The 16,013-nt window shown below is 38.3% G+C and overlaps 1 protein-coding gene across 1 annotated transcript in view; it reads right to left on the reverse strand.

The window, feature by feature from the left end:
* The window catches only part of CCDC146 (coiled-coil domain containing 146), a 65,779-nt gene that overhangs the window by 26,511 nt on the left and 23,255 nt on the right, over window positions 1-16,013 (reverse strand). The window contains exons 2-3 of the mRNA XM_086739908.1: window positions 10,429-10,511; window positions 5,690-5,899 (exon numbers count right to left, since the gene is read on the reverse strand). Coding sequence (XP_086596034.1) covers window positions 5,690-5,899; window positions 10,429-10,511 — 293 coding nt within the window. The remainder of the gene's footprint in view (window positions 1-5,689; window positions 5,900-10,428; window positions 10,512-16,013) is intronic.

The raw sequence follows: 16,013 nt of genomic DNA on the forward strand, positions 1-16,013 counted from the left end.
CAGGTCAAAGACAATGTTTTCACTTACCAACAGGTTGTCTAAGTGTATAAATAAGTTAATAAGGGTAATTCATATTCCCAGCACATTTTGGCAGGATTCCTAGTTGGACTCCTTGGGACTGGCATAATCACACTAATTATAATAATGTCCACTCTGCACCAATACCTGTAACTTTGTCTGCCACAAAACCTGATTAAATAAGTCCTGTGCAAACTGATTAAGAGGTACTGCGTTGCTCGTCATCAGTCCATGCTGTGCCCTCTTTAATATCATGCCAGACAATCAAAAGAGCAATCCCAAACATCGGGAGGGAGAGCAAAGTTGACACTGAGTCACATTCCTCACTCATGAGGACAGATTCCTGTGGAGCCATTCCAGTTCCACAATAAAGACTTTTCCATCCAGCAAAAGTAAAACGATTTGAACACCTCATTTTCTGTGACATAAACAGAGGCAACGCTGAACAGCAAGCACCCAGTTAAGTTGCCTTAAGAGCTGGCAGACCAACTGCTTTTGCACAACAAAACAGTGAAGGTGTGACATGAAAAAGGGGGTAAAAGTTAAATCTCTCCCTTTTGAGCAATGAGTTTGGTCCAGCTGCCATATCCAAAAGTTAGACAGGTGCCCCTATGCTAACATCCCCAGGCTTCCTTACTATCAGGGATAAAAGCCGGAACCACCAAAGGGCAGGTCATTGGACATCCCAGGTACCTATTTTAGCACGAGATAAATTACCAGTTGAAGACAACATATTTCTCTCTGTTGACTAAAGGGAGACCAAGATGAATAAGTCAGATTAAGAAATCAAATAAGATTCTTCATGGATTTTAAATCCAGTCTCTGATTTAATAGCTATATGGACATAGAAATTTAATGTAAGGTAAGCAGAGAAAATCTGGTCTTATCATCTGAATCTTGTAATCTGAGATATAGGGACATCAGCCTTGTGACTGCCTTAAAATACTTAGACATTAATCACAACAACAAACAAAATAGCTTCAACAAGCATTAGGCATTTATAATTGCCATTGTTTTACAGCCCTTCTTTGATGAATGTATTTTTCAACATCATGTGGTTTTTATTATTATTATTATACCTATAACAACAAACATAATGAAAAGAAGATTAAACTCATAAGTTTTAGCATTAATGTTTGCAAATGTTTCTCACGTTGCTTTACTTATTTTCATGAAGCTTAATAGCTGTTGTCGATGCAGATGTAATGAGTTTTAAAAAAGGCACTAGGAAAATTGGACCATTAATGAAAATACATTCCAGACTTTTCCCTGAGAGATGTCTACAGCTGCAAACTGACACAGAAATAAAAAAATTAAGTCAGAGAGATTAAGAAATGTAGTGGTAGTTGTCAACAGAGGTCCATTTCAGTTCCTTAGCTCACAAAATATCCAGAACGTTGTCATTAAGAATCCCATCACGCAAGAAAGCGAACTCCTTCAGCTACTCTAACATACAGCTGGGATTGCTGAGGAATCAGGAGAAGGTGTTCGGCACCTCACAACTAAAATCTAGTGACCACAAGTAGAAGATATCACAGCTGACAAGCTGCCAGCATGAGATTCCTGTAAGGCGCTCGCACTGGAGAACACAGTCACAAGACTAGCTGATAACAACTTCAACTGTAACTCAATTTATTTTACTTATGATTCTTAATTCTTTACTAGAAAAACTATGGACAAAAGCTTAACTTTTCACTTTTCAATTATTGAGTGACTAATCCTGAAATAATTACAAGCACTGAAATGATTTTCCGTACTTGCAATCCTTCTACAAGAACCAACTCAGTTTTGCAATCCTGGCTTGCATGCAATAGTGCTTCACTGAATAGCCATTTTGCTACCTGCAGAAATGACTGAGGGCTGTAGATTGGACCTGGGCTTTAAAATAAAACTCTTTTCAAAAATCAGGCACCTTCAACCTCCAAACTCTTGTTATAGATAATTTCATTACAAATTAATTGCTTACTTTCAAATACGTAGTTTAGATGAAAAAATAATTTAGATTATAAATTTATTGTTTCTCAGTAATAAACTATTGTTGACAGTAAGAAAAACAGCTTTATTTTGTCTCACAAAGCAGGACATTAAAATGAAAAGTTTCCTCAAGCTAGAGCAAATTCTTGCTGATCACATTGATCCTTTCCTCATTCCTGTGCTAACCTAGTTTTTTGGTCTATATTCTTATTTACTGACTAAATACGTAGCATTACTTGTTACACTTGGTTAATAGGTTTTGAGAGGAAGAATAATCCTGGAGTCAGCTCTGACCTTGGGGTAGTGACCCAAACTTTACAATCTCAGTAAAATCCTTCCAACTGTTCCAGCTGTGCCGAGCACTCAGGCAAACACACAGGCAACAAACCCAGTACGACCACACAACAGAACAGGAACATGAGCTGGAAGAGGAGGCACACAGTGACAGTGGGGGTACAGCACACCCACACAGTCACCCTCAGGGTGACTTCCCCGACAGCTGAAGTGCATCAGAGCTGCTTCTGCATACCTCAGGTACCTATCCAAGCTATGAAAAAAGTCACAAAATTTCTGAAAACCTGCTGATACTACAGTGCTGAAAGCAATTTAACTTTACTCTTGGAATGTTGAATACCCTTTGGAACAATAAAGAATTAAAAGAGAAGATGAAATATCACCTTGAAAAAGGTATCTGATCTGCAAAAAAAAAAACCTGTTTACAGAGGCAAGCAAACAGGAAATAAAATATGGAAAAGAGAACATAGAATACTGAGGGATCTTGATACAAAAAAAACCCAACTTTGCTAATGTTATGGTATATCTATATGACTCTTCAAGAGAAAAAGTTTACTGTTTTTAGATTTGAATCTGGGTGCCAAGAGTGCTAAGTGCCCTTAGCTACCCGAGAAAGTGAACTGAGGCAAGAAGTAAAGGCAGCAGAGACTACAGAGATGCTTCAGAGAAAGAAAGGATTACAGAAACAGGGAAGGTGAAAATCTGCAGAGGTGCTCTCTCACTTCCAGCTCAGCAATATTTCCAAGTAGACAGCATCCAAGACTTTTAAGAAAAGGATAAAGCAATAGGTAAGAGACACAGATATGCCCTTCAAAAGCTTTCCCCCTCCACGTTCCCCACCTGCTATACCTTAGAAGGTAAATAAACAACATGTTTGTTTTCAGAATAAACAGCTATTACTCATAATTCCCAAAGAGAAGTTTACTTGCAAGTGCCAAGCACAGCTGGGATTGTATTAACACAGTTGGGCCAACAAGGGAAACTGTGCTCCAGAGAGATCAAGGGCCAAGAAAGTTTGGACCATGAGCTCCTGTCCTGAGAAATGAAAGGAACCAAGCAGTCACCTAACATCAAACTTACACTACCTTTGATGCAGCTTCCCCTCTGTCTGCGACACTGTCCATGCACACAGATATTTCAGAACACATTGCTTTATTATTTGTATAAAGCCATCAGGCATACAGATCTTCATTTCACAACAGTGTTACTATTAGATCACCTGCTACTCACAGCTCCATTCTGGACATGCATTTTCACTGCCTTCCACAGGCACCAAATCCATCCCTTCTTTACAAACACGTATTCACAGCTGATGTTTTTCTTTATAGCTCATTTCCCCACTATTATTCACCCATCTGTTCCCCACATAGATATGCGTTCTACCAGTCATGTTTATTCTATGCTACACCAACATTAAAATCCCTCTTGTTTCTGGAAAGCAGTATTTTCTCTCCCAGTAAACAAATCCACACATAACCAAGGCACATCCTCCTCGCTCCACACCCAAGACACACGTAGGACCCAATGCTACCACCAAGCATGAAACAGAGTCCAAACACACGGAACAATTAAGTAATCTGTAGCTTTTCAGTTTAGAAAGCTGACAAACTGGGGGGGGGGGGGGGGGGAGTTACAACAGAGATCTATCAAACCATCCTGCAGCAATGAAGATGAAGAGAGGATCAGGTGTTCAGTATCTCATCCAATACCAGAACTACAGGGCATGAAATAAAGCCGGTAGGTGTCAGGTTCAAAAAACATAAGAGGTGGCAGTTCTTGTATAGTTAATATGTGGAACTCATTGCCCAGAGTGTTGCAATGCCAGAAGTCAATATAGTCAAGGACGAGACAGGAGACGTTCAAGGAAGAGGGATCAACTAAGTATCCCTAAATACAGAGGAATTTGGCTCATTAAATCCCTGTATCACAAATGGCTGGGGCTGTGCCTTTGGTCACTGTTAGATACTGCGTCATATGGACCTCTGATTGGACTATACAACTGGTTTTGATCTCATGCAATACATAAGACCAAACAGACAAAGCTTCTTACTGAAGTGAAAGAGCATTTTTCACAGTATGACTGACACAAAAAGTGTATTTTTAATCTCCATGATAGGATATTCAATGCCTACATAAGAATTAATGCAGTAAACATGCAAGGGTAATTGAAACAATACTAAACTGCATTTTGTGTAGGACAGAAATCTCCCTTTGACTAGAGGTAGAAAACAGAGAATGAGTAAATATTCCCAAAACAAATAGAAGCCCATCATTTTTTTGAAAAGTAATGCAAAATCAGTGAGAAACTTTCGTAAGATATAAGGACAAATGGGTAAAAAGCATGATATTTTGAAGAGCTTATTTCTGGACTGCTTGGAAATTGCAGTAAATTCTGTATTTAATAATTATTTCAGGAAACTTCATGTTGCTTAGTTATCTCATAGCAAATAATTTTTTCCAGATGCTTTCCATGTATTTCTCCCACTCCCAATTTGCTTCTTTCTCAATTTCTTTCTCTCTTAGAGCAAACATTTGGCTAAAAAAAAAAAAAAATCCAGAAAGAACTGCCAGAAAAATCTGCTCTATGTAGTTCATACAGTGCCCCTGCTCTCCTTGCAGAAAAATAGTTTTAACTACTGAGGTGCTGACATTATTTATTTGGCTTATATACATAAACTACACTACAGGTGGGCTGAAGGTGGGTAAAAATAGCACTCCCCTCACAAAATGAAAATATGAGTTTATCTCCATAGGTACATATTTTTCAAAAATGCAAGAGTACTATTTGTAATTTTACTACAAAAGCTTCAAGTACAACACACTCACATATGCAGATCATTAAAAAATATACAATATCAACCTTATTCTGCATGTTTTTCCTTATGTCAACTATTCACTTCTTTCACAGCAAATTCATCATTTTTCAGACATGGGAATATACAAGTACTTCTCCTTTAAATACCTGAATAGGAAAACTTGAATAAACTCTGCTTCTGATGTTAAGAATAGCATTGGGTCTATTTATGACATTGTTTCCATAAACTCCCAGTCACTACCTCTCTAAGACACTTTAAAAATTTGTATTAGAGATGTCCTAGACTAGAACTGTGGCTGTTAATTTTGCTTATCTATGTTAATTTGCAATGTAGTAAATTTTAAACAGCGTTTCAAAGGACATCATAGTATGTTCTAAAATTAAAATAATCTACAAATCTGACACCAGGGTAATTTCATTTATCACTGAAATATTGCTGTTACTAGGGAAAGTTTGTGGCAATTTTTTTTAACAACAATGACCAAGAAATGTGCCCATGTAAGATGGAGAGATTGAATTATATTCTAAGTTATCATCTTTCTGGATAAGCTATAATAAAATCAGCAGCATTTGACCGCTATCACCTACCATTCCATTTTGAACTGAATTTCATACTTTCTTTCTTTACTAGCATTGTATTCATTTTGGCAACTAAGGAGTTGTTTCCTTATTTGGGAAACTTCACTGGAGGATTCTTCAGGGAACTGTTCTGCTTTTTCCAGTTCATGTTGCTGTTGTTCCAGTTCTACACTAAGACGTTTGGCTTCCTGCAACAGCTGCATCCCAGATTCCTGTAAACTATATCAAATAGAAAAATTTAGATCTAGGCAATGAGAAGCATAAGCTTTGCATTTATACCTCTTTACCTAGCTATAATATTTAATACAAGGTTTTCAAGAGGAGAACAGGATTAAATCCTGAGTAATCTGGTCTGACCTTATAGCTGACCCTGCCTTGATCAGGAGGCTGGAGCAGAGACCTCCTGAGCTCTGTTCAAACCTGAATTACCTTGTGATCCCACGAGAGCAGTGGAATCTGTGAGGTTTTATTCTGCATACCTAGAGTTGGGAAGGGATTAATCTTGTCTAATTTAAACAGATAAAACTAACTAATTAGTTAATCTAATTTATTTGTCCAGCACCTCGTAGAACCAGCAAAGAGAGACAGGGAATCCATTTATCCTAAGAAGTGCCGAGGGCTAGATCTGAATCAATGGGGACCAATGACAGGGAAGTATCCACCAGGACAACGCCCCGTCTGGGCTATATGACACCTTTAAGTTCTTCGTAAACAGCAGAATACCCACCCAGTTCTGAACTCTATGTTGCTATTGCTGTAATGTTACCAGTATCTGAAGTAACTTATTTAATCATACACAAGCTGCAAATACATTTGTAGACTTCGGTGGAAGCTCGTTATAAGGCTTGTAGACATGATCAATTATATCTTACCAATTATATCTGATCTGACTTGTATCACTGAAGTCTAGCTTCACAGAAACAACAAACTGTGATATTCTGTTGATGTTACAAGACTGGTATTCATAGCATACTTAGGAACCTATATGGTGATAGCTGAATAATAGATCTTTAAGATCTTTAAGGCTGTTAGTAAAATACACGGATTATCATGTGAAAGTCTTAAAGAACTACAGTATGAAAATTCATATTCAATGCACAACATATAAACTTATTCTTTATGCTACATAAATCATCGCATATGCCTTCTCAATATTACCACATTATAAATTTTGTATAATGATATACTAAAAATAGTCACAGGTTATGTGGAAGAATAAAGAACTCTATCAATCATGTGCCTTCTATTGATTAAAAATAGAATGCAATTTAATATTTTTTAAAACAAAGATATTTAGAATCTCCCATATTGAGAAACTCTATACACAAACTTTAGCTCAAGGTGACATTTACGGCCTAGCAACAAAAACTAAATTAAATCGCACTGAAGAACAGAGTTGAGATGGTAACTATAAAAACACAAAATATACAACTGACTCTACTGCACAAACATAGCTGAAATAATAAGGCAGAAAAAGTTTTGTTTCACATAACATTTCTTCTTAGATAACCACTTCCTTTTTTAAACTAAAAAAAATAAGAAAACCACAGACTTCAACAGGAAACAAGAGTGTGCCTTTATCACGAACAAATAACTTCATGTGCGATGTATTTACATAGTAACTTTTAAAGGGAAAAATAAATTGACTTATTGAATCAAGATCCTATACAATATTTAGATCTTCTCTAAGTCCAACTGCACACATGCTGGCTTAGGAGAAAATATAATTGGTTGCAGTAATACACATTAATTTCACACATAGTTCTTACATAAAACATAAATTTTACATAAAAACATAGGTTATTCCACGAAATCAAAATTCTTAGTATTGATTTTTTCAAGATAATAAAAAAGATTAAAAAAGAAACAAGAATTGCATGTTGAATCCAGACTAGATCTTGCTCACTATAGGTGTCAACAGTATTTTTTCATGTGAAGATTTAAATTTAATTGAAGACAATGAAGAAATAGCTGGACATCTACACAATATACACATTTAGAATCACATGAGTGCAAAAGTAGGCTTGCCAACTCTGACGTGGCAGCTTTTGAATTTGTGAAGTTATTAATAATTTAACATAGGCCTAAGATGACAAGGTTCACAAACTGTCAGTGAACTGCCATTATTACCTGACTTTCTTACAGCTTGATGTATCAGAATATTCATATTAGGTTCCCAAATTGAGACAATAAAAATTTACAATTGGGCCACATGATTGTGTGATCAAGTGGCTTTTCAGGGGCCAAATATGAGCTCAGGTACATCAGCTCCAGCTGCAGCTTCACCACAAAGCAGATGGGTGAGACAGCACCAGAATGGGATGACATCCTGTTCTCAGAATTTCAGCTGCACGGCAAACAAATTCAAAAGCACATAACGCTGTGAAGAAATGTATCAAAGATACATAACACAGATATTATCTGCCAGGTAACACCTCTCAGCTTTTCAGAATGTCAAATTGTGCAAAACTGAAATGAAGAAATAAAAGACTATTTACCATTAAACAAAGGACCATACAATACACTTATAACTGCATACTCTAGCAACAGCCTTGGAAATTATCTGCATACAGACTAGTCGCATTCATTGTATTAGACAAATTTGTATTTTATATCAGAGAGATGAGTTGCAATCATTTGGCACAGCTGTCACAGGGATCTACACTGCTTAAGATGTGTAAGACTTTCTCCTGGAGATTTTTGTATGCAACTTAAGGAAAGAAGAACACACAGCTTGAAGACATCATGCAGTGTCATTTGTTTCCACATGGCATTGTAACAGCACTGGGACAGATGGGGATTAATTAGAAAAGAGATTAAATTCAATTGTAATAAGTGAAAAAATAAGTTCTTGATCCACAGAACTGTACTGTACATGTAAGGGTGAAGAACTAAAAATTAAGAAGTAGTATTGACTCTGTGAACGGTTCATTGCAGAAAAAGAGTACACACACATACTGAACCTATCATAGGACTCTCTTTATAGCCAACGGAGAAAACAGACCCTTGCAGATGGCTGTGTAAGGAGGAAGAGTGTGGTCCCTATTTCTTTCTGTTGACTGTTACTGGACTCTAGATACCTAGTTCAGATGTGCTTGTCCACCGACGTTAATATATGGACAAGTGAATCTCACTTTTGATGTCCAAAAAGTCCTTAAAATATCCTGGAGATCACGATCAATTTTTGGTAATTGATTTATCTTGCTTTCTTTTAGCAGTAAGAGAAATTTACCCATGGGTACTCATTCACACGCTGGCGTTTTGCTTTGACACATGACTACATCTAAGTGAAGAATGTGACATGATTCTCTCCGATTGACCTTCTTACAGAAGTATGGCAATTTCATACTCCTGTGAGAACCACGGAAAGAATGAGATGTAATCTACCATCTAACATTTTCATGCTTTTGGTGCACAGTGTTTACAGTAGTTTTATGTGTGACAGAAAAGACAGTTGAGTTCTGTTTTTGTACAGGCCGTATCCCACTCATTATACATACAAAGGAATTGTCTTTACATAAAAGAATGTGCTATATAAAAGAATGCTGTATAAATACATAAAATAAAATATGTAGAAACATACTTGTATTTTTTCCAATCAAAGTCTCATTCCAAACTAACATTGTGTAAAAGTCAATCAAGTTTAGCAGCTACTGCATTTCTACTTCAGCTCAGTGGACACCAACATGGTAGAAACCTTCTCAATCAACTAATTCAAAATCCACATAATATGTTCAGCTCTGAGCATTAAGGAAAAGTTACTTGCATTTTCTAGGGACTTGAACAGGTTTAGAAGTGCTGGTTTTAATTTTGCTTCCCAAAAATATTTGCTATGCAGTAATCTGAATAAAGTCAAATGACTTTGTAAAAAGTCAGAGCCGTATTCTAACTCCCCATTTTATTAAGATGAAACTAGAAGACTCAGTTAACCTCATGGAAAACTTTTTTCAGGATTTTGGGAACCCTGTTTCAAATTACTTTACTTTACTTATCACTTACTGCTATTCAGATTGCCAGGAGGCACACCAAATCCCAGCAGAATCAAAGTAAGCAGATAGGACTTGAATTCATTTTACAGTCCTTAAATTAGGCCTTAGCTTCAAAGACAGAAGAGCCATGGTTGTCTTATAAGCAGAATTGCCATAAAAGTTTTGATGTGGACTGTCAGGGAAATTGAGCTAAAATATTGTTAATATGGTGGATATTATGGTAGGTACTACAGAAATATTACAGGACTATCACAAAGCTGATTTTACTGGTAATTATGGGTATACTATAAGTAATACCAAAATTATTAGTCACAAATACTAATGTAGTATTGCAATATTTGCAATAGGACTGCTCTGTTCTGTGACACATTGACATACTTCAGCTTCTTCGCTTGCTCTCTAGGATGCTAGCTCAGCAGGTCGGTCTTTCAATTATGTGACAATTCTGGCTACATGATCTTCAAATATATCTTTATTTTAAACTTATATCTTGTCTGCTGTGGTTTGTGCTTCTCTTCATTGTTGTTATTATTATGTTTATATTAAAAACAAATATGTTATTCAAACAAGTATTTAAATATCCCAAACTACCTTGAATCTTCCTATTAAACAATATTGTTACTCAACCCTGCTTTCTTGCTTCATCTTTATGAACAATTACTGTAAGAAAGCCTTAAATGATAATTGGGCCTCAGCATCAACAGAAAACTACTTTAAAAATGTAATGCTTAAACAAAGTCTAAAAAAGGAATATTTTACCTTATCACAGTGTTGTGCAGAAGGGTGTAATTTCCCTTCAGCTCAGCTACTCTGGTGTCTGTGATTTTTCCAGCAGAAAATAGCTATGGAAGGGAGACAGACAGTTATGAAATCTCCTAAGCACTAATATTTTCATTCTGCTGCAACTTTTTATATCTGTAATTGGCAGCCTTTTAGTTTATACAGTCTTTGATAACATACCAAATCAAATACACAACCAAATCAAATACACAGATGACAAAATACTTATTTACATAATGATGCAAAGCATAAATATAAGAATATAAGGAATGTCTCTGTCACAACTACAGTGCTACCCACACCACCATTTCTTCTCTGATTTTCTATCTCGATTAATATTTCATGATAATTCTGTCTTGACTTTGAACTCAGGCTCTAAGTCACCAGTTTTCCAGATGGTTTAACTGGTTCAGTTTTGATACCTACCAGCTGGCCTGAACAGGTGAAACTGAGGCTGAAAGTCTGGTTTGTGCTGAAGTGTTGTGTCCGCAGGCAATATGGTTGCAAAAAACAGGAGCAACACATTGCCTTACATGCCTGTGTAGGCCTTCAGCAAGAGCAAACCACTCCACATATTTAGTACTAAAAAAACCATATGTGTGTGATGCAGAGTACCCATCTCTTAGGTGATTCCTCAGATGTCTTGAGGGCAGTAATTTGGGCCAATGAGCCAGTCCTTCTTGATATAAATAGGAAATAGGACTAGGAGCCCAATGTTGCCACTGAGAAATATCACAGCAGCAACACAATAGTATCTCCTGGGCTATTTCTTTAGAAAAACTTTTCTTCCCCTCTTTTGGTTACAAGTAAGGAGAACCAGGTTAAATCCAGGTAAAAAAAAAGGTAAGGTCATCTGGCTCTATGAAAATCCATAGCTAGCCTTTTGGGGCAGCAAGTGAAATCTGCAACTTTTATGGGAACCTGCGAAGAAATGTGGTTGCGCAGATCTCCTGAAATAAGAAATGGAGTTACTACAGCACCAGGAAAATCTCAGGAGTCATACTTCAACCCTTAGGTTTGACATGGCTTCTGGAGAAAGGCCTTTCTCTAAGCTGAACTAGGGGCCATTTAAGAGATTAATATGTGGGCTATTCTGCAGGTGCCCCTTTCTTGAACATCCAGGAGAAACCATCCAGAACCAGTCCTAAGGTCAAGAAGCAGAACCCAAATGAATAGGCCAAAGGAAGTAAACATTTTGCTGATAGCTGTTTACATAATTTTTTTTTTTAAGATTCACTGCAAAATATTTGATGGTTGCAAAGACAATCTTTGCTGTCTGCAACCCTGAGAAAAGGAAAGGAGATCTGTCCTTCATTTGTTTGCATAAGATTAAAGATAAGCAGCTCTCAAGTACTTATTTTGGCATCCTCTATGATCCAAAGATAGTGTTCACTTAAGTTCACAATAATAACTAGCTCTTCTGTGAGAAAGAAAATATTTCCCTGTCTCAACCCATGTATTTTTTAGCCTTATCTGTAGGCATAGTTGTCCCATTTGAGTGGTACCTCACTAACGTTCTTTCTACATGCTCCTCTGATGTATACCTATGAGTTCCAATTTTTCTTACTGTTTAGCTTCTCACTGCAGACCTAGGCCATGTTTGACAGTATTTCCGCAGAAATAAACTTACTTGTCCTTGAGGCTATGTTTTCTCCTTTATATCTATAAGCTTGTTACATATTTTATACTTAATTTCTCAGTTCAGTTCAGAGCAAAGAGCCCTATTCCAGTAAGGCTGGCTATATATAATGTGAAGACATGTAGCTTTGAGGACTACATAAGACAGACTGTATGGATAGCATAACCAGCATGTCAAAGGGGGTGAGACTTCTGTGAAAAGTATAATCACCAAATAGTTCCCATTACCACAACTTTATTTGGAAAGCCATCAGAGAGTCAGCACTGGGCTACCTTGATTCCAGGGTTTGTTGTTAAAGCCCAGCACACTGTTTTCCCCAAGATTCTTGACCAGATAGAAGAGAAAGAAAGGAAAGAGGCAACCATTTGAGGAGAAGAAATAGTCAGTTATGGAAGAAGGGAGGAAAAGCATGGGCCTACTGTAGGAAAATTGTACTATTTGTGGTGATAAAACCTTCCAAGGGATGATGCCCCTGATACACAGATATATGCTACTTTCAAGGCTGCCTTTCACACATATGTGATAGCTGATGATGTGTAAATGAAGTGAGCCTCAGAAGCTATGTTAGCTGGATTGATGGATGCCTCTAGAAATTCACTGAATGCCTAGAATGGAGCTAGCAATTGTTCTCCTTACACATTTCTATCATACTGAGAAATAGCAGATTTCCAGTCCCTGAATACATTGATATGATTTCCAGTCCCTGAATACGTTGACCCTACTGATAACAAAAGTTAGGGATAGGACTGCAATGATAGTAGGTATCCACTTGGACCTGGAACTATGGTTGTGCACAGTCTGTCATTGCAAAAAATACTGAAAATGGGTAGGGATCACCTTCTTTTAGAGCTACTACTCAGTGGACAGGATAAAGGGTAGAGTCTGTCTTGCTTGCCATCAGGTGGGCTGAGAAGTAAACAATTTTCCAGCTGGGATAACTTTGGTTCCTACTAATGTCTAGAATGGAATTAGAGCCAAGAAATTTATTATCTTTCCATCTTCTGAAACTGCTGTTCGCAGTCCTGAAGGAAACTGCCTTTTGTGGCCATGAACATCCTCCAGTTCAATGGCAAACTACAGTAACTATTATAAGAATTTTTTCTGTGTAGTTTCTCCTCAGAATATTTTATGCATAGAAACAGGCACATTTGTCCTTCTTGGCTTATAATCACAGACCTTGCCTATCCCCTATCTGTGGAGATATGCTTCTGCCTCTGACGTTCCATTCCAGACAATCTCCTTACATATTTTTTATATATTTTTGTTTACAAGGGCAAACATCTTATGGAGAACAATATTAGCTACTAAGTTTCCCTTTAGCAATCAAAATAGCATTTGGAACACTGTAATCTAAGGGCAACAGAGTCCCTCAGGAGGCAGTCCTGAAGGGCAAAGGACTACAGGAAGGCTGGACACTCTTCAAGAAGGAAACGTTAAAGGTGCAGAAGCAGGTCGTCCCAATGTATGGAAAGAAAGGCCGGCGGGGAAGAAGACTGGCCTGGCTTTGGTTGGAACTCAGGGTAAAAAAAGAGAGTTAATGACCTTTGAAAGAAGGGGCAGGCAACTCAGGAGGACTACAAGGACGTTATGAAGTTATGCAGGGAGAAAATTAGAAGGGCCAAAGCCCAACTAGAACTTAATCTGGCTACTGCCGTAAAAGACAATAAAAAATATTACTATAAATACATTAGCAACAAAAGGATGGCTAAGGATAATCTCTATAGTAAAACATAGTGACAAAGAATGAGGAAAAGGCTGAGGTACTTAATGCCCTCTTTGCCTCAGTCTTTAACAGTAAGACCAATTGTTCTTGGGGTGCCTAGCCCCCTGAGGTGGAACACAGGGATGGGGAGAAGAATGAAGCTCCCAAAACCCAATGGTTAGCAACCTGCTACAACACTTAGGTACACACAGGTCTATGGGGCTGGATGGGATCCACCCAAGGGTACTGAGGGAGATGGCAGAAGTGCTCACCAAGCCACTTTCCATCATTTACCAGCAGTTCTGGTGAACCCTGGAGGTCCCAGTTGACTTCATCTACAAGAAGGGCTAGAAGAAGGGACTAGGGAATTACAGGTCTGTCCGTCTGACCCTGGTGCCAGGGAAGGTTATGGAGTAGATCATCTTGAGTGCCATCACATAGCACATACAGGACAACCAGGCGATCAGGCTCCGTCAGCATGGACTTATGAAAGGCAAGTCCTGCTTAACCAACCATATCTCCTTCTATGACAAGGTGATCTGCTTAGCGGATGAAGGAAAAACTGGGTATGTTGTCTGCCTACACTTCAGCAAAGCCTTTGACACCGTTTCCCACAACATTCTCCTGGAGAAACTGGCTGCTCATAGCTTGGATGGGCGCACTCTTTGCTGGGTAAAAAACTGGCTGGATGGTTGGGCCCAAAGAGTTGTGGTGAATTAAGGTAAATCCAGTTGGCAGTTGGTCACAAATGGTGTTCCCCAGGGCACAGTACTGGGGCCAGTTCTGTTTAATATCTTTATCAATGGTCTGGAAGAGGAGACAGAGTGCATCCTCAGTAATTTTGCAGATGACATCTGGTTGGGCGGGAGTGTTGATCTGGTCAAGGGTAGGAAGGCTCTGCAGAGGGATCTGGACAGGCTGGATCAATGGGCCAAGGCCAGTTGTATGAGGTTCAGCAAGGCCGAGTGCCAGGTCCTGCATTTGGGTCACAACAATCCCATGCAATGCTACAGGCTTGGGGCAGAGCTGGAAAGCTGCCTGGTTAAAAGGGACCTGGGGGTGCTGGTGGACAGCCAGGTAGCATGCCCAGGTGGTCAAGAAGGCCAATAGCATCCTGGCCTGTATCAGGAACAGTGTGGCCAGTAGGACAGGGAAGTGATCATCCCCCTGTACTCTGCACTGGTGAGGTCGCACCTCAAATACTGTCTTCAGTTTTGGGCCCCTCAGTACAAGTAAGACATTGAGGTGCTGGAATGTGTCCAAAGAAGAGCAACAAAGCTGGTGAAGGGTCTAGAGAACACATCCTATGGGGACGCGGGGCTGTTTAATCTGGAGAAAAGGAGGCTGAGGAGAGACCTTATTGGTCTCTACAACTACCTGAAAGGAGAATGTAGCAAGGTAAGGGTTAGTCTGTTTTCCCAAGTAACAAGTGATATCATGACAGGTGATAGGACAAGAGGAAATAGCCTCAAGTTGCACCAGGGGAGGTTTAGATAGGATATTAGCAAAAGTTTCTTCACTGAAAGAGTTATCAAGCATTGGAACAGGCTGCGCAAGAAAGTGGTGGAGTCATCATGCCTAGAGGTGTTTAAAAGATGTGTAGATGTGTTGCTTAGGGACATGGTTTAGTAGTGGACTTGGCAGTTTTAGGTTTAAGGTTGGACTCGATGATCTTAAAGGTCTTTTCCATCCTAAATGATTCTATGATTACTGGTTAAAACATTCCAGTTTAAGCAATGTATGTTTGAATAAACTCTGGGTTAATTCAAAAAACAGTCTACTTTGGCACCAGCGATTGTAAAGAGTATCAGAGCTTCCAGATTTCAACCTTAGGGAAGTAAGCTTGTAAGTTAGTTCAAAAAAAGCCATAATTCAAGAACACACAAATAAAGTAACTTATGATAAAATAGCCAACAGTATTTACATATGTACATAAACACACAAACATTACATTTCTAAATGAATGTTTGTGATAATTTTCTTCTGTTCTGTTTGATCTGTATTAGCCACGTTTCTATTTTTAAAAGCTGTGTAGAAGACCAATATCACAAATTTTAAAAAGATGTTACATTTCACTCCTCCCCTTTCCCTCCAGGATGCACTCTCAGTTCATTTTATTGCTTGTAAGCTCTCACATTGCTGGAGTAAGTAAAATGGCGGTTGTCCTTAGTTCAACTAATTATGTTGCTACACTGAAAAGGAAAAGAACAAGTGAGAACACGG

Source organism: Chlamydotis macqueenii, chromosome 1 (assembly GCF_036417535.1).
Source record: "Chlamydotis macqueenii isolate bChlMac1 chromosome 1, bChlMac1.mat, whole genome shotgun sequence".
NCBI classification, from domain to species: domain Eukaryota; kingdom Metazoa; phylum Chordata; class Aves; order Otidiformes; family Otididae; genus Chlamydotis; species Chlamydotis macqueenii.